The 25,860-nt window shown below is 34.4% G+C and overlaps 2 protein-coding genes across 3 annotated transcripts; one reads left to right on the top strand and one right to left on the bottom strand.

Annotated features, from left to right (window-relative positions):
- Positions 1 to 15,302: 15,302 nt before the first annotated feature.
- On the top strand, positions 15,303 to 16,650 carry LOC107420193 (transcription repressor OFP7). Its single transcript, XM_016029093.4, has one exon. The coding sequence runs from the start codon at positions 15,426 to 15,428 to the stop codon at positions 16,482 to 16,484; it is 1,059 nt and encodes a 352-aa protein (XP_015884579.4). The 5' UTR covers positions 15,303 to 15,425; the 3' UTR covers positions 16,485 to 16,650.
- A 1,390-nt stretch (positions 16,651 to 18,040) lies between these two features.
- Positions 18,041 to 23,255, bottom strand: LOC107420233 (uncharacterized). 2 transcript variants are annotated; one of them, XM_025074897.3, is made up of 7 exons: positions 23,123 to 23,255; positions 22,830 to 23,045; positions 20,355 to 22,092; positions 20,197 to 20,272; positions 19,621 to 20,012; positions 18,520 to 18,618; positions 18,041 to 18,418 (listed from the first exon to the last, which is right to left on the bottom strand). In XM_025074897.3, exons 3-7 carry the CDS (start codon positions 22,023 to 22,025, stop codon positions 18,221 to 18,223), a joined length of 2,436 nt encoding a protein of 811 aa, XP_024930665.3. In that variant the 5' UTR covers positions 22,026 to 22,092; positions 22,830 to 23,045; positions 23,123 to 23,255; the 3' UTR covers positions 18,041 to 18,220. The 2 variants fall into 2 exon arrangements, with proteins under 2 accessions (XP_024930665.3, XP_015884620.3); XM_016029134.4 differs by having other exon boundaries at positions 20,355 to 22,051; positions 22,830 to 23,216.
- Positions 23,256 to 25,860: the final 2,605 nt, after the last annotated feature.

The following is a 25,860-nucleotide window of genomic DNA, read 5'->3' as shown; positions in this document are numbered from 1 at the left end:
TTGGGGTCGATGGAGACCGGATTTGTAATCCTCGTCGCTCAAGCTTCGATTCGGTATATTATTCGACCATTTTGGTTAATGTTTGTGTTTGACCCCCCGGGTACCGGGTATTATTTACCCGATTAAAATATTAATTTATTTGACTGTGTGTGAATTGTGTTCTAGGAGCACCGATGAGACGTGGAATTGATCCCGTGATGGATCATGGTTTAATTGCGTGCTCCAGGTGAGTGACCCACCTTCAAAAATTATTTTGGGCAATTAATTATGTTTAATTGGTATTTAAATTATGCTCATGTGGTGTGATTTAATTATGGTTTTATTGTGGTTTAATTTATTTATTATGCATGAGCAAAGTATGTTTTGGTATTAATTGTACGTGGTTTTAAGTATTATTTTTCGGGCATAATTGGGTTAAATATTTTACGAAAATATTTGTTTAAATTTTATAAATTATGTCCGCAGTATTTTTATGGTTTGTTGTTATCAATGATTCGTACCGATATGTTAAATAAAAATATGTGGGATGGTAAGTGTGAGAATTTAATGTATTTCCCACGATAATTTTTGGAAAACGGTACGGTTGGTTAATAATGTTTATTTTTAGACGCACTCATACAGTATTGGTGTTCTGGTGTATGGACACGTGGTAGCGCGCAGGTATTATGTGGTTTAGCGCACAGGTATTATTTCTCCCGTTGTTGCCATTGGACCGTGGGCAGGCAAGTTTGTTATTGGCCACAGCCGCCCCCCTCCTTGGCCGGAAAATGGTTTCAGCAGCGGTAGTGTCGAGACGCCGAAGTGCCGTTTGCAGGTTTCTCTCTTTAACCCCCCGCCAGTCGGTGCTCGGGACGCTGAGTATCGGAGGGCATCACCGGTATATGGTGTGGTTCGTCAGGTGTAATTTGCAAATAATGTTTTAAACCCCAAAGGTGTTCAAAAATTATTTATTATAATTTATTGCAGTTTATTTATATTGGCGTATTTATTTATTTATTCGTTGTTTATTAAATTATTTGGTCCCTTGGTTTTTGGGAAGTAGGAATATCGGGTTTTGTGAAAATGTTTTAAAAGGGGAACATTTCCAACGGAGTGAATAGTGAGGGTTTTGAGAGAAATTGTTACTTCAAATGTTTATTTATTTATTTATTTATTTATTCGGTATTGATTTATTAAATCCCTTTATTTAATATATTATTATTATTAAAGGTGTACAGTAGATAGGGTCACTCACTGAGATGATTAGCATCTCACACTCTTAAATTCTGTTCCCCTAGGTCCAGGTTGGAGACGTTGATTGTCCGGGGCGAGCCCAACGTCTCAGTTCGTTGCCGAAAGTTCAAGAAGTATTTCTTCCCTTTTTCCTCTTCACCTTGTATTGTTTCCGTATCTGTCATTGTATAAATTCCACATTTTTGTAAAATGCTCTGTATACTGTATTGGACGTGTAGTTATTATTTATGCACTGGGTTGCTGCTGTTGTTATTTGAAGTGCTAAAATTTGTGGAATCAATTTGTAGTATTGTGGGAGGAATAATGGGATGTTTATAGAAGTGTGTTTTCCGTGCAGGAAATATTTGGTTAGTCCTACCCTTAGGGGAGGTGCTGCCGGATTTTCTGTTGGAAGGTTCGGTGGTATTTTCCTAGGATCAGGGCTTGTCTAGGGTTCCGGGGAAAGAATTTTGGACGGGTCCTGACATGGGACCTCCGACACGTCGGGATTGGAGTATTTTCCGACAAGGGGCCGAAAATCTTCAAACCCAGATCTCTTCGCCGTCTGGCCTCCGTTTGTCTCACCGCCGGTCCCGTTGAAACCCTCTCCCCTTGATCTACAAAACCCCCAAAAATCTCAGCCATTGGCCACCGGACGCGCCACCGCCGGCGACGATTGCGGGTGACCGTGGCGGCTAGCCGGAAAATCCAGTTCCAGCGAGTACCAGTTGCACCGCCAGTCCCTCTCCACTAATTCCGACCCCCTGAACTCAGATCCGGAGTCCTTTTCCTGCAATTCGCGACGGTTTGAGAGAATCGAAGAGTTGAATCCCGAAAGCTTTCAGCGAGATTCCGGCCACCTCGGGTCCAATCTCCAGGAAGTACGACCGAATTCGTAATCCTCGTCACTCGCTTCGATTCGGTATATTACTCGTCAATTTTTCTTAACGTTTGTGTTTAACCACCCGGGTACCGGGTATTATTTATCCGAATAAAATATTAATTTATTTGAGATGTGTAACGTTATTGTTCTAGGAGCACGGGTGCATCGTGGAATTGATCCCATGGAGGATCTTGGTTTAATTGCGTGCTCCAGGTGAGTGAACCACCTTTAAAACTATTTTAGGGTGATTAATTGTATTTATTTGGTGTTAATTTTATATTTGGAATTTTGCTCATGTGGTGGAAATTTAATTATAATTGTGGAAAAATATTATTTTATAAGTACGTACATGTTTATTGCTGCTAAATGAAATTTTGGGTTATTAAGAAATTTTTGATTATCATTATTGTGATTTAATTGTATTTATTACGCATGAGCAAGGTATTTTCATTAATTAATTGTATCTAGATTTTAATATTATTTTTGGGCATGATTGGTTTAAAGATTTCAAGGAAAATATTGGTTTAACTTAGTGGTTTCAAATTTCATAATTATGCCCGTGGAATATTATTTGATGGATTTTGTGATACGAGAAAAAATTATTTGTATATTGTTATCGATGGTTTTGTACCGGAAATGTTAAAGGAAAATGTGGGATGGTGAATTTAAAAAATGGTATAATTCCCATGGTGAATTTTGGAAAATCGGTACTGTAATAAAAAACTTAATAATTGGTTTTAGACGCACTCATACAGTATTAGTGTTCTGGCTATATATGTGATTAGCGCACAAGTTATTATGTCTCCCGTGAGTTGCCATTGGACCGAAGGCAGGCAAGTTTGATATTGGCCATAGCCGCCCCCTCCGTGGCCGGGATGACTGTTTCAGCAGCGACGCTGTCGGGACGCCGAAGCGATCGTATGCAAGTTTATCTCTTTAACCTCCCCGCCAATCGGTGCTCGGGATGCTGGGTATCGGAGGGCATCACTGGTATATGGTGTGGTGCATCAAGTATAAAATTTCAGATAGAAATTTCAAACCCTAAAGTGTTCTAAAATTATTTATTTTATTTTATTACATTTTATTTATATTCGGATCATTTAATTATTATTTATTAAATTAACGATTCCTTGATTTTTGGGCATACAAATAACGGATTTTGTGAAAATGTTTTAAAAGGATAACTTTTCCAACCGAGTGAATGGTGAGAGTTTTGAGAGAAATATTATCTTCAATTAATTGTTATTTATTTATTTATTATTCTTAATTAATCAAACGTACTGTGATTATCGTTACTATTATATTTGTGCAGTAGATAGGGTCACTCACTGAGATGATTAGCATCTCACGTTTTTAAATTCTATTCCCCTAGATCCAGGTTGGGAGACGTTAATCATCCGGGGCGAGCCCGACGTCTCAGTTCATTGTCGAAAGTTCAAGAAGCATTTCTTTCCTTTTTCCTCTCCGTCTTGTATTACTTCTTTACCTGACATTGTATTAATTCCACATTTATTGTATAATGCTCTGTATACTGTATTGGACATGTAGTTATTATTTATGCACTGATTTACTGTTATTTTGAAGTGCTGTAAATTTGTGAAATTAAATTGTAGTGATGTGGGAGGAATAAGGGGATGTATATAGAAGTGTGTTTTCAGTGCAGAAAATTTGTGGTAAGTCCAACCCTTAGGGGAGGTCCTGCCGGATTTTCCATTGGAGGGTCCGGTAGGGTTTCCCTGGGATCAGGGCTTGTCAAGGGTTCCAGTGAGGAATTTTGGACGGGTCCTGACATGTGAAATGCTTTCTTCAAGAAGTGAGGAATGGAGGGATGACAATGATGCGGCCTCCATTGTATGTTGAGGTGATTTCGAAAGTTGAACATGTATGTAGAAATGTTCATCAAACAGCCTTTGCTTCGGATAGTGGGAGTAATCTTCATTCTTTTTCTTGTCTTCCAATTGGCGTTCGTCTACCACAAGTTTCAGGTACTAAACCTATTCAGGCTACATCTCAGGAAATTATGGTTCAAGAAACTCAGTTTAGAGATCAAGTTGATGTTCATGGGGCTTGAACATCATTTAACATCCATGAAGGAGTTGATATTGAAGGTGACTATACTGAACGGTTTCCTAACGATGAGGAGTATGAGCAGTTGCATAATATTGATCATGATGAGAATTACAATGCAGCAGGGGATGATGTTGATCATAATGATGTAGATTTTTGTCAGGACCTGTCCAGAATTCCTCCCCGGAACCCTAGACAAGCCCTGATCCCAGGAAAATACCACTGAACCTTCCAACGGAAAATTCGGCAGCACCTCCCCTAAGGGTAGGACTTACCAAAAAATACCTGCACTGAAAATACACTTCTATACTCATCCCCTTATTCCTCCCGCAAAACTACAAATTTATTCCACAATTTACAGTACTTCACAACAATAGCGGTAAACCAGTGCATAAATAAAACATAAGTGTCCAAATAGTATACAGAGCTTTATGAAGTGCTATTCAACAGAAATACAACAAAGACCAAAGAAATAATACACCTGAAAGGAATGAGTACAAAAGTACTTCTCGAAACACGATAGCGGCGGAGAACTGGTTCGTCCCGGAAGAACGTCTATCACCCCTTGCACCTAAGGGAACGGAACTTATAAACGTGATATTCTAATCATCTCAATGAGTGACCCTAACTACTGAACACTTTTAATGATAATAATAATAATAATATAACAAATAAGGGAATTGAATTAATACCAATAATTAATAAATAAATAATAATAACAGTTGGAAATAATAATTTTCTCTCAAAACTCTCGCTAATCACTCCGTTGGAAATGTTCCCTTTTTAAAACAATTTCACAAAATCCGATATTCGTACTTCCCGAAAACCAAGGGATCAAACATTTGATAAATAATAAGTAAATAAATACCTCAATATATAATTAAAATGTAGTAAATTATAATAAATAAATTTTTGAACACCTTTGGGGTTTGAAACTTTATCTGAAAAATTACACTTGACGCACCACACCATATACCGGTGATGCCCTCCGATACCCAGCGTCCTGAGCACCGACTGGCGGGGAGATTAAAGAGAGAAACTTGCAAACGGCACTTCGGCGTCCCGACAGTACTACTGCGGAAACCATCATCCCGGCCAAGGAGGGGGGCGGCTGTGGCCAATAACAAACTTACCTGCCCACGGTCCAATGGCAACTCACGGGAGAAATAATAATACTTGCGCGCTGAACCACATATACATATACCAGAACACCAATACTGTATGAATGAGTCTAAAATAATTATTAAACCAACTGTACCGTTTTCAAAAATTACTGTGGGAAATATATCAAAATTTCACACTTACCATCCCACATATTTTTATTTAACAAATCGGTACGAAAACCTCGATAACAAATAAACCATAATTTCTCGTAATACGAGGTTCAACAGATAAAATACCGTGGGCATAATTATAAAATTAAACCACCAATTTAACAAATATTTTCATAAAATATTTAAACCAATTATGCCCAAAATAATACTTAAAACCACGTACGACTATTACCGAAATATACTTTACTCATGCATAATAAATAAATTAAATCACAATAAAACCATAACTAAATTGTACCACATGAGCATAATTTAAGTACCAATTAAACACCAATTAAACATAATTCATTGCCCAAAATATTTTTGAAGGTGGGTCACTCACGTTAAGCACGTAAATCAGCTAAGATCCTCCACCGGATCAACTCCACTACTCGTACGCGCACCTAAACATCCACAGTATACCAACCAAATATATTAATATTTTAATCGGGTAATTCCCAAATGGGTACCCGGGAAGCGAACACAACGACAACTAAAAGTTACAAGTTATATACCGAATCGAAGCTTGAGTGATAAGGATAACGGATTCGGTCTTACTTTCCGGAGATCGGACCCAAGGGGGTCGGAATCTCGCCGGAAACCTTTCGGGATTCGACTCCGTAATTCTCCCAAACCGTCGCGAATTGGTGGAAAAGGATGCCAGATTCGGGTTCAGGAGTCGAACACAGTGGACAAGGACCGGCGGTGTGACTGGGTACTCGCCGGAACAGTAACTTCCGGCGAGCCACCGCGGTCACCGGCAACCGTCGCCGGCGAAGGGGTGTGCGGCGTCGGAGACGGTTGCCGGTGGCCGTTGGCTGCGATTTTTGGCAGATTTGTAGATCGAGGGGAGAGGATTCCAACAGGACCGGCAGTGAGGCAAACAGAGGCCGGACGGTGGAGAAATTGGGGTTTGAAGAATTTCGGCCCCTCGCAGGAAAACGCTCCGATCCCAGCGCGTCGGAGGTCCGGTGGCCGTGAAATTTGGTGGGTAGGCCGAACTTGAGGAGGTGGTGAGGGGTGGCTGGCGCGTGTGGCCTGAAAATGGCCGGAAACAGGGCAAACGGCGGTAGTCGGCGGTGGAGGGAAAAATCGCCGTCGAACTTCGCCGCCTCGATCCGGGCGCGTCCGACGACCAACGGTCGTGAAATGTTCAGGTTTGGCCAGAAATGGAGAGAGGCTTCCATTTGGCTGGTGCGTGTAATGAGAATCGGCCGAAAAATTTGAAGATTCCGGTGGCCGGTCGGTCTCTCTCTCTCTCTCTCTCTCTCTCTCCTCTCTCTCTTTCTCTCTCTTCCCCAAGATTTTTGTCAAATAAAAGCCACCGTGGTGACACTGTTCATTCCATGTGGACCAATCAGGTGGTGACACGTGGCATCACTGTGCACTTAAGCTAGATATAATAAAATATTATGATATCCGGCGAACTTCAAACGTCCATAACTTTTTTACCAAATGTCCGATTTAAGCGTGCCGCTAGTCTATGAACTCATATCGACGAGTACTTTACAACCATACAAGATTCAAAACAAAATTACACAACAAGAAAAAGTCAACTCCCGCACCTTTTGGACTGTTTGCTCCTCAACTTATTTTGCCCATAACTTTCAAACCTTAGCTCCGTTTTCGACGTGCTACTAGTCTACGAACTCGGGGTATCATGCACTTCACCACAGTACCCTGGTCAACTAGAAATTCCAACTGGGATAAAAAGTCAACTTTTGACCTCCTTGGTCAACGGTCAACCTCGGTCAATGTGCACGGATTCCGATGTGATTTGGGACGGGGTGTTACATTTTGATCATGAGTTGACGGACAATGATAATGATATACATCCTAAAATGAACAATGAAAGAGTTGATAATGTTAAGGTTCATCGTGCTACAAGTGACCACATATCATCAAGCAACAGAAGTGGTTCTATGGCCATATTTTCATCAAAGTTCACTGGCTGTGAGAGCATAGTAGTTGGACAATTATTTCGCAACAAACGTGACTTACAGAATAAACTGAGTATCTATTGCATGCGAGAAAATAAGGAGTCTAAGGTGACACGGTCAACTACACAACGGTATGAGGTTGTATGCTTGGAAAATACTTGTAAATGGCGACTACGTGCAACCACATTTAAAAATGGAGAAATATTTGTTGTGAGAATTTTTGATAATGTACACAGTTGCTCGTTAGATATCGTGCATCGAAAACATAAGTAGGCCAGTAGCTGGGTTATTGGGCAATGTATCAAATCTAAATATGAAGGTATTGCACGTGTTTACAAACCCAAAGAAATTCAACATGATTTTTTACATAAATATGGGGTGAATATAAGCTACAACAAAGCATTGAGAGGTAAAGAGTATGCACTTAATAGTTTTAGGGGATCTCCAGAGGAGAATTTTGCTAAGTTACCTGCTTACTATTATGAGTTAGTATCGAAGAACCCTGGGACTGTTACACGTATCAAAACAGACGATAATAACAATTTTGTATATTTCTTTATGGTGATTGGAGCAAGCATTAGGGGATTTAAATCACACATAAAACCCGTGTTGGCTGTTGATGCAACTACATTGAAAGGAAAATACAAATGGTACATGTATATTGCATTGGGCATGGATGGCAATAAGCAAATATATCCTTTGGCTTTCGGCATTGGAGATGGAGAGAACGAGCAAGCATATACATGGTTTTTCCAAAACCTCAAGGATGCCATCGAAAATTTTCCGGATTTGGTGTTTGTGAGTGATAGACACCCCTCTATTAAAAGGGCATCACGCAAAGTTTTTCCCAATGCATATCATGTGTTGTGCACGTACCATATAAACAGAAATATTAAAGCAAATGGACATACGAAAGATAAAACGATAATACAATGTTTCATGCTTGCAGCTAATGCATATTTGGTTGAAGATTTTGAGTTTTATATGGGGCAAATTGAGGCAAAAAACAATAGGGCTGCCCAGTGCATTCGATCATGTGACCCTACAAGGTGGGCACGTTCTCTTTGTCCATGTAGAAGGTCCACTATCATGACCACCAATATTGCAGAAAGCTTGAATGACATTTTGCTAGATGCTAGAGAGATACCAATAGTAGCATTAATAGAGCACATACGGGATTTACTACAAAGGTGGTTTTATGAGCGACATACTACAGGTGCAAAATTGAAGAAGCCTGTGACTGACCATATGGAAGAGCAACTCAAACTACGAAATTTGGAGTCCATCGGACTACGTGTGAAACCATTAATATGCATGAATTTCTTGTGGAAGGTGGAAGTTTAAGGGGTACAGTTAATCTCCAATAAAAAACATGCTTATGCAAAGTCTTCGATCTTGATCAATATCTTTGTGATCATTGTATTGCCGCTTGCAGAGACCGCAAAATTACTCCTTATGGCATGTGTTCTTATTACTACACCATGGATGCATATTGTGCAGCTTATACTGAGTCCATTTACCCTTTGTTAGATGAAAAATAGTGGCATGCCCCGGATGACGTGGCAAGTTGTATTGTTCTTCCACCAAGATGGACACGTAGGCGATCCGGTAGGCCGAGGATGCAACGCATACCATCCGAAGGTGAAGATGCTATTGGACGTAGATGTAGCCGATGCGGTGGTGTTGGACATTATAGGCAGAGATGTACGAATCCATTGTCTTATGCTTCGAATTAGAAAGTTTTAATTTAGTATTATGGTTTAATATGTTTTGATAATTATTTCATATATTGCATATAATATTCTACTCCACGGTGGAAGATTTATTAGTAATTTTTTTTTTAATTTAATCCCAAATAAAAAGAGGCTTTTTGAAGTTAATTTTAAATCTTTAGTTTACATATCATTTTATGAAATGTCTAAATGATTTTGAAAAGAAAAACAAACATATATCATTTTTTCTTTTATTTAAAATGGTTATTGATTTTAAATGTCAATACATTTTTTGTTAATTCCATCTTTATCTTATATAACATTTATCTCCACTCTCAATTTTTTTACCCCACTATTAACTTAAATAATCTATTAGAAATTGATTTTCCAAGTGGAGGAAATTAGTTTCTGATAGGAGTAAAGATTATTCAACGATTTCCGCTTGGAGGAAATTTTTCCAACAGGAGAAAACTATTTCCGCTTGGAGGAAAAATTTTCCGCCTGGCAGAAATTTATCCAGAAGCTTCAATTAATCTCCATATGGGATTTCCGACTGGAGGAAAATTTTTCCTCCAGGAGGAAATATTTTCCGACAAGTAGAAAAGTTTTTAGAATTTGCAATTGAGCTCGTAAGATGTTTGTGCATAATGGATTTCTAATAAATAAACATGACACATTTTTTATAAGATCAATTAGTTATCCTTACATCAATAACACATCATTATCTTTGTTAAATGAACATTATAAGCCACCATTATCTTTACAATTAAAAGTCTTATATAATAAAGAATATGCATCTATAAACATGACAAAAGGAAAAAAAAATGCATCACCATCCAGCTCATATGCTTAGTTCTTTGTTGTAAGCCTCATATGCATACTTCCTCCTAAAGAACTCCATGTCATCTTGTGTGAATGTCACTGGTACTCTAGCATGTAAAAACTCAATGATCTTAAGTGTAAACATGCCACAGTCACCACTACAAAAAAACAATTATTATAACATATATTAGTATTATCATAACCATATTCAATAGTTAATATTTATTCAACAAACATGTACGTATTAAGGGGCTTTACCCGTTACTTTGCTGAGGGGAATTTTGTGCCAATTCACATGTAAACTCATCAATGGAGTCTACAAGATCCGTCCGCTGTCATAAAAGGATTTCAGTTATTTAGTTGCACTTATTTAGTGGAATCAACAACTGTCAATACATTACAGGATTTTAGTTAGCACAACAAATAAAGGAATACACATGAATAAATGAATAGTTAACATTACACAATTTGGACATGTATATTGTACATGATTTACGCATTTCCATGGCTTTGACTCCTTCGTTCGAATCCCTAATACATATTCTTGCATTGCATATGAGAATTGCAATTTAGATGGATTGGCAAGGAACTTTCCATAACACTGCTCAATGTATACCTAGAACAAAATAAATTATTAGTTACCCAAAATCACAATAGCCATATATAGGATACCTGGCATTTAAAACTTCTTTACTTGGAGAAAAAAATTTCTGATAGGAGAAAAATTCTTTCCACTTGGAGGAAAACTTTTCTGACAAGCGGAAAATTATCCAGAAACTTGAATTGAGCTACATATAAGGAGTTTGTGAAAAATGGAATTATAATAAATATGCCACATTTTGTAGACGGTTAATTAGATATCTTTACACCAAAATCCATCATTTTCTTTGATAAATGAACATCAAAATAATCCAGCATTATCTTTACATTTAAAATGTTAATATAAGAAAAACAATGCATCTATAAACATAATGAAAGTAACAACAACAAAGAAGTAAAACTGATATTATGCTGTTCATGAATCATCAACCTAAACTCCTATGCTTAGTTCTTTATTGTAAGCATCATAAACATACTGCCTCCTAAAGAACAATATATTATCTTGTGTGAAACTCAATGGTAATTTAGCATATAAAAACTCCATGGACTTGTGCACAAAAATGAACAATAATATAATTACAACCATCTTCAATAGTTAAAATTTATGCAATAAACATGTAAGTGTTAAGGGGCTTTACCCATTGGTTTGCTAAGGGCAACTTTTTGCCAATGCACAGATAAACTCATCAACGGACTTTACAAAATCCGTCCGCTCTTTGTAGAAGTATTCAACCCGCAATAAATAAGGCAACATAACATAGGCATGTGGCATTGCTTCCTAAGGATAATCTATGGTTGTAACACATATTAAACATTATGGTTTCACATTCAAACCTCCCATTAAAATTCAACAAAAATGCAGCTTTTTATTACAGATAATTTCACATTCTAACCATGCAAGATAAACATTGTCGTCACACCGACAAAGGTTCTAACAAAAAGTTTTACAATGTTAACAACCTAGAATAGTATAAACTACATATTCATCTTTAATATCAACTTTTAAGATAGTAGCACGATATTTCTTTTTATATGTATATGTTTAGAAAATTTTTCAGAATGCTTTCAACAAAATTTGAGAAAAGAAAAATGTTGATGGTAAAATAATATAGTTATTGCAGTACAAAGTCGTACTTAATTCTCTCATGAAACATTGATGAAAAAAAAAACATAAAATATGACCAAAAAAAAATAAATATAGGCTTTGCAGCATATTGTTTGAATTCATTTAGCATAATAAATAAGGCATTAATTATAATTAACAATGACTTCTTCCTCTTACTTGACCAATCTATCAGTTTGAATGTTGATCATTTTCCATTTTAATCAGCAGATATATACCACCTCTAGTATCATTTGGGATTCCTTTTGGGCTCATAGTTACAATCACCAAATTAAATAAGAAAATAGAAATTATATCTTATCAGTGCAAAGTGAGGCCAAACAATAAATCTTTTTTTTTTTCAAATACATCTCATGCCAACTAAATCTAACAAAAATGCAATTTTTGGATATACTAAAAGCAGAAGGCTTGTCATCAAGTGAATTATGACATAAAATACTCACTGAATTTTTGCAATTATATATTTTTTTTAAAAAATTAGAAGTTCTACTTTAAAAATTAAATTAAAGTGTTTCCAAGTGATAAGATTGGAATTTTACAAATTGAAATTGAAAATTTGATAAATATTCAATTGTTTTTTCTGTTTTCATATGCTAGGGAATATTTGCACTCTGATTTCTCTCATGTACTATAGGCCATGTATGCTAAATCTGAAGACGAAATTCACTTCTATTGTTAACGACAAAAGCATGATCTAGCCAAAATTAACAAAGATCAATAGGAGATAAAAAAATCAAAACATATATAACAAGCAATTTAGATTTAAAATAATGGTTAATTAATCTTATTTTTCATACATCTCCTGATCGATTACAATCACAAATTGCATTAAACATCGCTTAAGTGGGTTCTCTGCCTGCCGTAAATAATCATTTCATTGAACTTTACTCAAAAAATGATTGCAAAACTTTTGTCTTTGATCAGAACCAAAGTAAAAAATGTAAGCTTCATATTCATCCCTAATTAACACTTAAAAAATCTAAAAAATGAAAAGAATAGAAGAAGGTATTAAAAAAAATAGAAAAGAAAAATACTAACCTGCTGTAGGAAGAGTGCACAATGCAGACAAATCGGCCCCAATTAGCCCTTTTCAAGACACATACTCAGTCGAAAGAAAATAAAATAAAACCTTTTAGCACTTAGACAATATTATTCTCAAAATCAAATAAACTATCAAAGAAGCAAAATAATGAATTTGCAATAAAAAAAATTTTAAATCTATTAAAAAAACGAAATGAAAGAGTTAGAAATTACAAAATTCAATAGGCAAAAAAGAAAGACAAGCAAATCATAATTTACCATTTCAATCTCCATTTTTTTTTTCTTGAGGCTCTGTCTTTCCCTCTATCAGTAATATTTTCTGCATCTGATTAAGGCCCAGCAGATCAGCAACTATGGTGAAAGAAAATGAAAGAAAGAAACATAGTGAATGGCGACCGACCACCTTTTAATCGCTATCCTGTGTTTACTCTTTGGTAGCTTTCTATGGTTTTTGATTTTTTGAAGCCGCTTTTCCTTTTCCTCCATTGTCTTTATGGTCTTTTAGGGATGAAAGGGGCTGGTGGCTGAAGAAGAACGGTAAGGTTTCAGAAAAACATTTTTGCAAATGTAAAAAGAATAAACAAAACGCCTTTTAATTTTATTGTTTATCAATTTGGTCAGTAAGGGCATTTTGGTATGAAAATGTAAAATAATGGCTATTATTGAATAAAATTAAAGTTTTTGTTATTTATCAATTTTAGACTTTTAGGGTGGTTATTTTTCAAAAAAATTCAAATAATTATTCAAATAAATTCAACAAGTAGCTCTAACGTTGTGGACCTCGCATCTCAGGCTCAAAATCATGACCACAACCCAATGCATGTAGAATTTTGTACACACGTACATATAATTCGTTTACAAAAGGACAGCTTGATGTAATATGTAAGAGCTCCTCCAAGGCTGATTCCAATCAGGCCATATGTACCATTTCTAATTTAATCAATTTGAGATACCATTTTTTAAACATTTCTCTTACGAGAATGAATATCTAATCATCAATGATCCAACTATTCCATATTCAAACAATGAAATGTTTATATCCTTTCCTATCTAGCTCCTTTTTACATATAATAAAACTTGAGTATAATAAATAAATAAAGAACTGAAAAGAGCTCTTTTCAGCCCCTAATCCTAACAAGTGAAAGTAGTTGGCACCAACCATACCTTGCTTGCTTTGGGGCTGATCTCTTTGATGTACATATTAACAGCCCTTGAACGCAAGCTTTGCATTGTATTGTTGTACTTATAACTTGGCCAGCTGGCCCTGCCGATCCATAAAACCCACGGGCTTAAACACAATTCCTATTGTAACAAGGAGACTCGAAACCACAAACAATTAAAAATTCACCCAACTAACCTATTAGAAAACTTTTTAAGCAGAAAAAGACTTTGTATTAATAGTTGTCTGCCTCCCTTTTCGTTTTGTTTCATGACTTTCCTCTGTGTTGTGTTAAAGACTTAATTAATAGCCTAAGCCGAGTCCAACTGCTGCAGGTACATCCAGGCACCAGCTCGATTCATATAGCGTAATCTATAAGATCGAACGCGTGTGCATTGTAGAAGAATTTTCCACCTTGTTTGGCAGTGATTTTTCTTACACGTGTCATATGGTTGGATGTATTTGGTTGCCAGTTCCTCACATGAAGTTGTCGTTTTATGCAACTCAGTGGCTTCGATTGAAAACGAAATCCAAATTAAAGTAGTATACAGAAATAATAATATTAACAATAATAATAATAAGGAAACAAAATAGTATACAAATTAAAGAACGGGCCCCTAGCCGGGTTGCAAGGGACGGGTTGGGGTGGAATCCGTCAGCGTATGATCGATTCACAAGGAATTGAACTTTGAAACACTCTTTCTCTCTAAAGGTCCCATTGTACTTTTTCTTTTTTTTCTTCTATTTTTTTTTTCTCCCTCTAAGGTTGAAATATTAGAAACATTTTTCCTTGTGATAATTTTATAGAATATAAACAGCTAAAAAATATAATCATATATTGAATATTGTAACACCACACCTTTTAAATTGTTTTAATAGTTATTTTAATGAAGGAAAAACTTACAATCAGTGAGTAAAGAAGAAATTGCATTTTATGCATTTGCAATAAGTGAACCAAAATCATGCCTTGATATTTATATATTACATAATTGGTCAATAAAATTACCATTAAACACTGCCCCAAATGAGACTTAAACCAAATCCAGGTTTTCTGCACATCGTACATCCTTAATTAAGATATTGGGCTATATCCGTCCAAAAAAGGGAAGAGTTATTAATTTAACAATTTAACCTTACTTTAGTGGTTGAAATGAAATGATCTCGAATGTTAAGACTTTGATTTAGTTCCATACTCTCAAGTAGGTAGTATGTGGAAGCATATTCATACCTTTCATGCTGTCATTTTCACTTCTCAAAATATTAATTTTGACAACCCTTTTTAACCGATTCTCTTTAATTTCTTTCATGCGTAGTTTTCAATACGAGTAGTTTTTTACATAGACTTAACCATCTTATCAAAGCACATTTTCGACCACTACAACCACTAGTCGAATTCCTTGTACCTTTCAGCTTTGGACCATATAGTTATCACTTGGATTTAGTCAGCTTATAATTTTAAACCTCTGGTCCTACATCCTATGGCCGGCTTCTGTCTACTTTATATATTCACGCTTTGAAAGCCTCCACTTCCACACTTAAAACCCAACCGTTTCATGTTTTCTACGTTTAAACCAATGGCCAAACGCTTCAAGCTAAAATTCCCTAGCGTTATTCATTCACTCCAATTCTGTCGCCCCAAAGACCCTTCCTCTTTCCCGGAAAATCCAATTCCGGCCACTTACCGTCTCTCTCCCACCAACCCCAAAGCCTTTGACATCAGTTTTCCCAGCCTGGCAGGCCCACCACCTACACCAGAACGGTATCCTTCAACCAAACGCCACGTGTCCTCCAAGAATATCAGGCCCAAACGCCGCAGTAGTTGTAAATGCCAGCCCAGATTATCCACGCAGTTCCTCTTCTCCGATTGCAGCTCCGAATTCCCAGACTACAGTTGCAAAACGTCGTCGTTTGCGATAACCGAGAGGTACTACTTTAAAGAGAAAAGCAAGACTAACACGAAGAAGAAGAATGGCAAAGCGAGCACTATCCGTACGAGTGTCTCGTCGGGAAAGACTGACTGGTTCAGCAGCGAAGGCGAGGAATACGACGAGTGCAGAGCCTTAGTCGATGATTCTAGAAGCCTCTCGGATGAATATTCCTCTAGCGAATCGAGCAATCCATCGCTGGACACGTCATACGAAAAACCAAACGTCGAAGCCATTCGATTGAAAAACAAGAAGAAGAAGAAGAAGAAAACGAACAACGGAACGAAGGTACGGAGACTGAAGCGCCATCCTTCAATGGACTGGAGAGGATCGTGCTCGTCCAGCATTGGAACGATTACGAAAGCCGTATCGACGACGCGGCAGGAGATGAGCGAGTCCACGGTGTTGAGGCAGAGGATGATAATGGGGCGAACGGTGGAAGGGAAAGCGAAAGAGAGCTTCGCGGTGGTGAAGAAGTCGAAGGATCCGTACGAGGACTTCAAGAGGTCGATGTTGGAGATGATAATGGAGAAGCAGATGTTCGAGGCCAGAGATTTGGAGGAGCTTTTGCAGTGTTTCTTGACTCTCAACTCTCGCCAGCACCACGAGGTTATTGTGGGGGCCTTCTCCGAGATTTGGGAAGTTTTGTTTCCTGATTCTTCTGTTAAACACCGTGTTAGATATTAATAACTGAGGGGCCAGTAATTATATGTTGTTAGATATTAATAACTATGATTAGAGGCCAGTAATTATGTTGTTTTTTCATTTCTCATCTTCTCTTTTTAATATAGCGTAGAGTTTGTTAAAAGAAATATTATACTCCAACGAACGATCTGATTGAGATGAAGTGTACCAGCTCAAATATATATTTCCAGCTGTTTCAAAAAAATATATATATATATATAGATATATTTTTTTTTTTTTTACAGCGAGTAAAAATAGTGAGAGAAAACCATTGAGCACGATTTTATTTGATCAAAGGGCACCTATCGTCAAAAAAAAAAAAAAAATATATATATATATATATATATAGAGAGAGAGAGAGAGAGAGAGATGTTAGAAAAATTATATAAAAATACAATATGCCAAATAGTGGCAAGGACGAGGAGCATACTATTAATACATAGTTTATACCGAAAGTTTGAAAATAAATAATACAGTAAATTACAAAAATAAAACAAAATGTTAACATTCCATATAAGAATAATATGGACGATAATCTAGACAAAAAATTATAAACAAAATATAATATACTTAATATATTGATAAAAAAAATATTAATATGAAAAACCTATTGGATTTGGTTCTAAAAAAATTATTTTAGAGAAAAAAACTTTATATAGTATAATCTTTTCCACATTGCAATTTAAATATATAAAAAATATAAAATAATTTTATATAATATTTAAAATATTCATAATCTATAAAGTTTTAATTAAACCAAAAAATAAATTTTTTTTTTTTACAAATCAAACGTTACTCTACAAAATTTTTTTACAATATTTTTGGACAAAACTGATAATTATGAAAATTTTATAAAATTTTCTTTCGGATTAGAACATTTTTAGATAATGAAAATATGTATTAAATAAAATATTTGGTTTCAAATTTTTAAATACATTTGAAATGTTTAGTTGCATATTTTTTAAGACATTTGCAATGTTCAAGTGCATACTTCTAAACATATTCAAGATATTCATATCTGAATATGTTTAATTACATACTTTTAAAACTTGAGCTTCTCGTTACTTTATTGTTTACGAAGAGGAAATAAAACAATTAAAAAAAAATTACTACTTAATACTTTATAGTAGAATAAGAAGTAAGAAGAAACAATGCATTCTCATTTCTCTCACAACAAATGCGTTCTAGTCTTCTGTATTCGTTCAATCCCTTAGTTTTACGGTTTTATCATTTATGTACGCTTCCACCAAATAAGACTGTCGTTTCTTGTCTCCCTTTCTATGTTATTGGGTTAACATGTTCAAGCATCTACAACGATGAACCCCAAAATTGGCCCTTTTGTTTTGTCTATGTTATATCAAAAGCAGATGCTCAGCGAACTGGCATTGTAAGGAACCTGAAAATAACTACCGGACACTCTTGAAGATCTTACACAAGGAACTAGTTTCTAGCCAACCAAAATACAGACCCTTACAGAGAATTCCACCATTTTAATGTATAGCTTTCTTTCACTAAAATAAAATGCAAAATCGATGAAAACTCATAAAAGAACCATGCTATGAACAAAGAAATACTGGATACTGCATCTTAGAATTAAGTTGCAGTCTCATTCATCAAATTTACATGCAACATTAATGATTACATGAAGGCCTCAAGGAATTCTCTGATATTTAAGAGGGAACATAGGCCAAAAAATATCAAGAAATAAATGCAAGTATACAACAAGCAAGTGCTTGAAATTACTGAACTAGCATTTCCTGCTTTTCACCATCAGATCCCAACCATGTCGTGAGGTCATTCTCAAAAATCCTGACATGGCACAGTTTTTCCCCGGCTTCATCAGCGAAAGTTATCCTTTTCCTCTCTTTGTTTACAACACTTTCAGAAGCATCAGAAGATTCAGAAACTTTAGATTCAGAAGCTTTCTCAGATAATCTCTGCAGTAGATCAAAGAAAAGCAAGGAAAAAGAATATAAGTAACACCAAGCATTTTGCCTTCTGGAATAAAGGTCCGGTGAGAGTATGCAAGCAAACAAACCATGATTTTACAGAAACGGCTGCAGTCCCTTGCCATCATCGAAAGCCATTTCTTAGCTGACTGTTCAACCTTCGATGCATTCTTAATGGCCATTCTCACCTGCAAATATACGTGATTATAAATATATATATATATATATATATATATCAAGAGAAATGATCATGTAGATCCATATGCATGCATTTGGGTATAACCCCCATAAATGATTATCATGAAGAAAGCTTGCATACAACTTGCAAATTCTCAGCCAATAACATAAATAACATAGAAAAAATGTTTTCACCAACATGGCATTTGGTAAACTATATAGAACCAACAATATAAAAAGGGGTGAATGTTAAGTTATCAGCTGGATATAAAATAAACTTCAACGTAAAAGAATCTCACTAAGCTTAGCAGTTCTCTTCACCAACCTTTAATCAACTAAAACACACCAATGCCAGCTCACTCAGTTGCTATCATGAGTTAAAAAGTTTTTAGCTCCCACATTTATATTTAACAAAAGAAACACACAAAAATTGTAAAGAATAGGCCATGGATATAAGAAATAGTAACTAAAACAATGGATTGAAGACTTCATGCACAATGAACAGCAAAGAGCTTTCACATGATTAAATGAGAATTATATATGGATAAATACAAAGAAACCATTGTTAATACAGCGGAAGAATTGGACCATAATAATTATGAGACACTGGTTAGGTCCATATTGGTTTAACCATGATGAAGGAAACATGATAATAAGTGTTATCCACTAAGATAAACATATGGGATCTGTATGAAATAGGAGTATGGTGTCACTCTCAACTTTAATGCCTCAATATTAAGATAAATGACCGAGTAAAATAACTTGTCTGGCAAATAATAAAGAATTTATAAGGGAAAGAAACAAGGATAAGGCAACTGCAGTTCCCAGGTATTATGCTCTGTTTCTCTTGGAGGAGGCGGTTATTCTTTTGAAAGCCATCATTTGATGTGATTTTGAACAAATTAAAGTCATACTTCTACATCTAAAAATTGTCATATATGGTGACTCAAAATTACTTGCATGATAGTAAATTCATAAAAATCGCATTATATAAAGGCAGTCTATAAACGTACCTCATTTGCATTATATTTCAAGGATGTTCCTGGATAGGCTTCAGACCACAACCTTTCTTCTACAATTTCTTTCATGGTCTTTAACTCATCTGTCAGCTTAGTAGCAAGACATTCTATGTCATGCATCTGTCGTTCTGAGAATGCAATGGCACTCTGTGAACAACTTTGGATGGAATTGCATTCAGTACCGATGGGTGGTACTGCTTGTGAAAAATGAGGAACCTTAGGGATGCCTTTAGAACGGGAGTGTCCTTTCTCATTCTTAGGTTTCATAACGATATGCTTTGGCTTAATTGAGAATCTAATTCTCCTGACTTGTTCAGGCACTTTAGTATTATGGATTTTAGTTGCATTCTCAATCTGTTTTCCAAAGCATAATTTCTTCTTACCACCTAAAATAATCAAAAACCAAGACAAATCAATTTTAAAAAAAATAAAATAAAATAAAATAAAAATTAGGAGAAACTTAAAGTGCATAGGGCACATATAATTTCAAGATCTAATCATTTCATGGCAGGACATAAATTAGGTATCACATAAAAGACCATAAATCTAAATACAACTTTGTACACTTACCATAACGTTCTTCATCCTGTAACTGAACTGACTCCAATGCCTTGCATAATTTTTCTTGAGAAGCTGGAGAAATGGTCTGAAAGGGAATGTGTACAGTGATGAACAACCTCCACAAGCATGGATTAAACCAAACCGATAGCCATTTAAAATTTACTCACCTTTCTGGTTGGGAAGAGCCTTTCAGGAGGACGATCTGACTCTAAACAATGATTAAAACTAGCATCAACTGTTGTTGTCAACTCCTTAGAAGCGTCATGCTGAAGGGTCTCCAGGGAGCAGTTGCTTTCTGCATCACCACAAGCAGACCTTTGGTGGGATTCCTTCTCTTCAGCCACAGGTGGATCATCAGCAGAAGAAACCAAACAGCAATTAGAACTCAAGCGACTGTCAGACCTTTGGGACTCCTTTTCAGCCACAGGTGAATCATCGGCAGAAGAAACCAAACAGCAATTAGAACTCAAGCTACTCTCAGACCTTTGGGATTCCTTCTCTTCAGCCACAGGTGAATCATCAGCAGAATACACCATACAGCAATTAGAATTCAACCCACAGTCACCAACAGAGCTGCGCAAAGCACTGGTTTCAAGGTTAGAAGGTAATTCATCCCTAGAGCCATCCTCAGGTGAACATTCATCACTTCCAATACATTCCAACCGAATGAAATTCTGAATGGTCATATCAGGGATTTGAACTTTGGGGTCACTATCAATCTGACATTGCATTTCATGATTAGATGGAAAAATCTGAGAATCATTGTGCACATCAGAGCTATGATCATTGATCAAAAAAATTGGTTCTTGGATGAGATCATCATCATGAATAGGAGGCGTGACATACTCTTCTTCCTTAGATTCTGATGCAGAAAAAACATCACTGGTTACTTCTGGATCATCTACCTTCTCAATATCACTGCCTGAGGAACTTACGATGGGAACAGACTCAACATTGCAATTATCCATACTCTCGAAGTAGGCTTCATTTAGAACACAAAGTTGAGGGTCCTGTTCCCGCATCTCTGAAACACATTCAGCAGCTATCTCAGACACTTCTTTGCTTACCAACGCACAAGAACCTGACTGATTGTCACATATCAAGGAAGAATTATTTTGAAAATCTGAACAATCAGGTTCAGGAATCTCCATTTTAACATCAATAGGTGTACGCAAATCCCCTTTAGATTGTAAAAAATCTTGATGACTTGGGATCCCTTCGGATTCAATAACCGATGAGGCACTTTGAGAAGGAGCAAAGACACGTTTTTTCAAGCATTTACTCTTGGCCTTCACATTCTTTGAAAGTTTTGATTTCCAGCTACTGAGAGGCTCCATGAGGTCACTAACATCTTCATCGGTTTCAATGAGCTTACAATATTCCCGTTTAACATGGGAGCTCATTACATTTTCTTCTCTACTGAAATCAACACATTTTGAGTGTTTTCTTTTCTTTACTTTGCATCTTTCCTTAAGTTGCTTCAGTGTCATATCACCAAAGCCAGCATCATCCATGACACTGTTCGTTCCATCACCGCCACCAGCACTGCAACTAAACTCAGAAGCGTCGGGTTCACTTTTGATTAGTACTCTTTCCTCTGCAGCACACATAAGAGGTCTTCCAACCTGAACTGTATTGCCATCTAAAAGCAAGCCCTCAAACTCATCCTCTGACTGAAGAATTAGGCCTTGATTTTTCACACCTAAGGCTTCATATATGTCTGTCAATTTCTTTAATTTAAGTGCTGGCCTTCCACGGAAACTATTTAAGGTTTTTACCAGCAAACCGCCTTTAGCAGCCTGGATATAGTGCAAATGTGTGCAACTCCTTAACTCCATCAGAGATGAAAGTTATATTCTCCTCACTGTTTCATGATTATTCATTCAAGTTGGTAAAAAGATCTCCCTGCAATAAAGATGAACTATAATCCTTAAAAGCTAAATTCAATCACTCAAAATCAAATTACCAATTTTTGCCATAAATATGACATAATCAGAAATTGAGATCAAAAGTTTTGTTTCTTTTAACTAGGGCGATTTTTTTTAAAACAAAACATATATATAATAAATTAATCTGATGGGTTCTAGAGGACACAGTACAGAGACAGATTGGCGAATCATATAACTCAGTAGAAACCCACATAGCATAAAATATCACAAAACTGAATGTGGAAAAAAAAAAAAAAAAAAAAAAAAAAGGAACAATTTTATTTTTCCATATAATATAAAAATAAAAATAAAAATAAAAACATTGGCCGATTGATGAATTAGCACAAGAAAATAATTATTGCACCAGTCACTTGATGATTTTTCAATTAACCACTGTAGTTTTTCAGACTCAACTACGAGTGAGAATATGACGTGGATCTTGACAAAAACCTTCCTTTTTTTTCTTTTTTTCTTTTTTTTTTTTTTTTTTTTTTGGATAACAAATCTTGAGAAATTTCCTATGGAATAACAAAAATGATGCTATAAATTTTAGGAAAATAACGAAATTTAAACCATGGCAGGTAGATCTAAGCCGTACATGAAGATCTGAAACCATGAGTTGCAGATTTCAGCGCTTATCTCCTAAAATATTAAAAAAAAAAAAAAAAAAAGAAAGAAAGATTAAAGTCGACTCAGAAATGTCATTAAACTCACCAGAGATTAAAGAAATCTGATTCACCGCGATGAAGGCTCTCATGTAAGAGAGAGAAACAGAGAGACGGAAGAAATCTAATTCTTGAATTTCTTGAATTTAGAGTTCCCCCCCATGTAGAAAGAGAAGAATGAGTGTAGATACTGAGACCGAGTAGGGCAGGCAGGTTCGCGAAGTGGTGAGAGAAGGGATTATATTATGAAAAACCGCGCCAAAATCTGCTTGGCGGGAAATCGAACACTGTCGATAAAATATTATTAGTAAAAAGTAGACACTTTACCTTTGTAAACTTTACCTTTGAAAGTTTTTAACGTACGCACGCTGTAATGTTAAGACGTTGCTCCATTGCTCACCGTTGACTTTCTTTTTTTTTTTTTTTTCTCTCTCTTATCTCTCTCCTTGCATCTCCAGCTCGTCGTACTTTAAAAATATATGAAGGAACATTACGAATGTGACACGCGATGAATTTGCCCAGTAACGACGTCGTTCTTTCCTGCTAATTCTAAGCCTTTTTGACTCGAGTTTTTGGATTGTTTCAAGAGGAGGGGCAAATTCAGCAAAAGAGAGAAAATAGAATGAACGTAAAAAAAAAAAAAAAACATTTTTTTATTATGTCATATATTTTCCTTTGAAAAAAAAATTTTGACATATGATTTTATTACATTTATGATGTTGCGGTTATAACTACAAATTGTTTATATGGTCATCATTCATTCTTCATGATAGGGTCTAAAATAACTGATTTTCATCTTAATTTTTTTAATATAAATTTTATCTCAATATAAATCATATAAATTTTTTCTCTAAAATAACTGATTTTCGTCTCAATTTTATAAAAAAATTTATCACAATACATTGTAATCTCCAAAAGCAATAAGTCAATTTTATTCATAAACAAACAAATAGATAATTACAATAATAGAGGTTCAGATCAATTTATTTGTTAATCAATCGTATTGAAATTATTTAATTTAAACACAACCTGTCTATTCATAGTACTATAAATCTCAACCAAAATACAATTTGTTTAATGAACAAATAAACTGATATGATTTGTATAACCATTTATTAAATGAATTGATATATGTCAACACAGACCATTAACATGAAATTGACCAATTAAATAAATTATTTTGTTTAAATTAATTATTTCATATAAAGTAAAAACAATATAATCATTGATTAATATTATATTAAAATATATATTTAAAACTATTTAATTATATTTACAAATATTTACTAATATAATATATAATAATATAACAAGATTATATAATAATTAAATATATATAATAAATCTAATATTCTCAGACATATTAATTTTTACTTTGTTTACGTTCATAATTCATATATTTATTAAATATATTATATTTAAGTAAATAAATATTATTATAATATTTTTTATTTTTTAATTGATGAAAGAAAATTAATAATTCAGCTTTAAATGAATTTGTAACTTATTAATAAAAATGCAAAAATTATAATTTTATTAATGGTAAATTTAATATTTTTAAGTTTATAACTTAAATAGATTATAATTATGTTGAATTGGTTCATACACTAATTGATTTGTTTAATTAAATTGGTCAATTTTCGGTTAAGCATATCAACTTAAAAATGTCATGCTTAATAATTGCATTCAACATGTTAATCCTAATTTGATATGAATCATTAATTCATATCATTCTAAAGTCATGTTATCGTATCATAACTCAAATTGTTACCTCTACAAGCAAACCATTTCATCAGAAAAACTTTTCATAAATTATTTGTTAATATTCTTAGCTCCGATTTAGGGGTGGCAGTTCATATATAGCAAATTGTGTTTAGGTTAACCTGTATATTAGTCATATCAAAATTATTCAATTTGAACACCACTCATTTATTAATCATATTAAAAATTCTTAATCCAACTACGACTTATTTAATTAACAGACAGTCTAATACAACTATTTGTACTAACTTAATCCATCTATACAAAATTGGTCAAATTAAATAAATTCACTTGTTTAAGTTAATTATTTAAAATAAAATAAAACAATTTAATTATTAATTAATCATTAATTAAAAAATATATGTAAACCATATAAATATACTAATAAATTCACACTAACATAACATATGATAATATAACAATTTTATATAATAATTGAATATATATATACATAATAAATCTAATACTATTTCTCTAAAAAATAATAATAATAATAATAATTATGCTTTTAATTTTGTAATCTCTAATACCGATAGACCTTTTTTTTCATGTTTATAAATCCATATATTTATTAAGCATATTATATTTAAGTAAATAAATGTTATTTTAATATTATTTTCTTTATTTTTTTAATTAACAAAAGAAAATTAATAATATAACTTCAAATAAATTTTAATTTGGTGATAAAAATGCATTAATTAAAATTTTATTTTTATTATAAATTAATATTTAAAAATTATAATTTAAACTGATTATATTTGTGTCTGGCTGGTTTGACACATAAATTGACATGTTAAATTAAATAGATTTATTTTATGAATAAAAAAAATATATTTAATAATCATGTTAAATAAATTAATTTGAATTTGACTTAAATTCAATTATTATAAATAAAAACTTGCTAATTTCGTGTTGTTTTTAAATGGTATTATCATGTCATGCTTTAAATTATCACCCTTTCAGGACACCATAAGTTTCGCATTTTTATAACGAGGCATTCATCAACCTACCCTAACACATGTTGAAAGACAAAAACCTAAAAACATGTGAAAGACAAAAACCTACCATATACGTTATTTCGTTTTCCACTGCATTTATCATCGTTCCAATGTTGTTCTTTTATGTCTTCGTTTCACAAATTTTATTTAATTTTGGAATGCAATGTATTCTGTGGATCAATATTCAATATTATATCGGGTTAATTTGTCCACATTTGGATAATTCAGGGGAAAAAATATATATAACTAATGTTAAGATTAACCAAAACATGACACTTTTTATCTTTATTTTATAATAAATTTTAAAATTTTAGTTGTCTA

Source organism: Ziziphus jujuba, chromosome 5, assembly GCF_031755915.1.
Source record: "Ziziphus jujuba cultivar Dongzao chromosome 5, ASM3175591v1".
Lineage (NCBI taxonomy): Eukaryota > Viridiplantae > Streptophyta > Magnoliopsida > Rosales > Rhamnaceae > Ziziphus > Ziziphus jujuba.
This window is presented reverse-complemented; position numbering and strand designations above follow the sequence as displayed.

Coding starts and splice junctions, on each gene's coding strand:
- LOC107420233 (XM_025074897.3), bottom strand. CDS start 22,025: ATGGAGTTAAGGAGTTGCACACATTTGCACTATATCCAGGCTGCTAAA. Junction 18,619..19,620: donor TGAAATATAATGCAAATGAG/GTACGTTTATAG, acceptor GTATATTTGCAG/GTGAGAATGGCCATTAAGAA. Junction 18,419..18,519: donor GCCGTTTCTGTAAAATCATG/GTTTGTTTGCTT, acceptor GATCTACTGCAG/AGATTATCTGAGAAAGCTTC.
- LOC107420193 (XM_016029093.4), top strand. CDS start 15,426: ATGTTTTCTACGTTTAAACCAATGGCCAAACGCTTCAAGCTAAAATTC.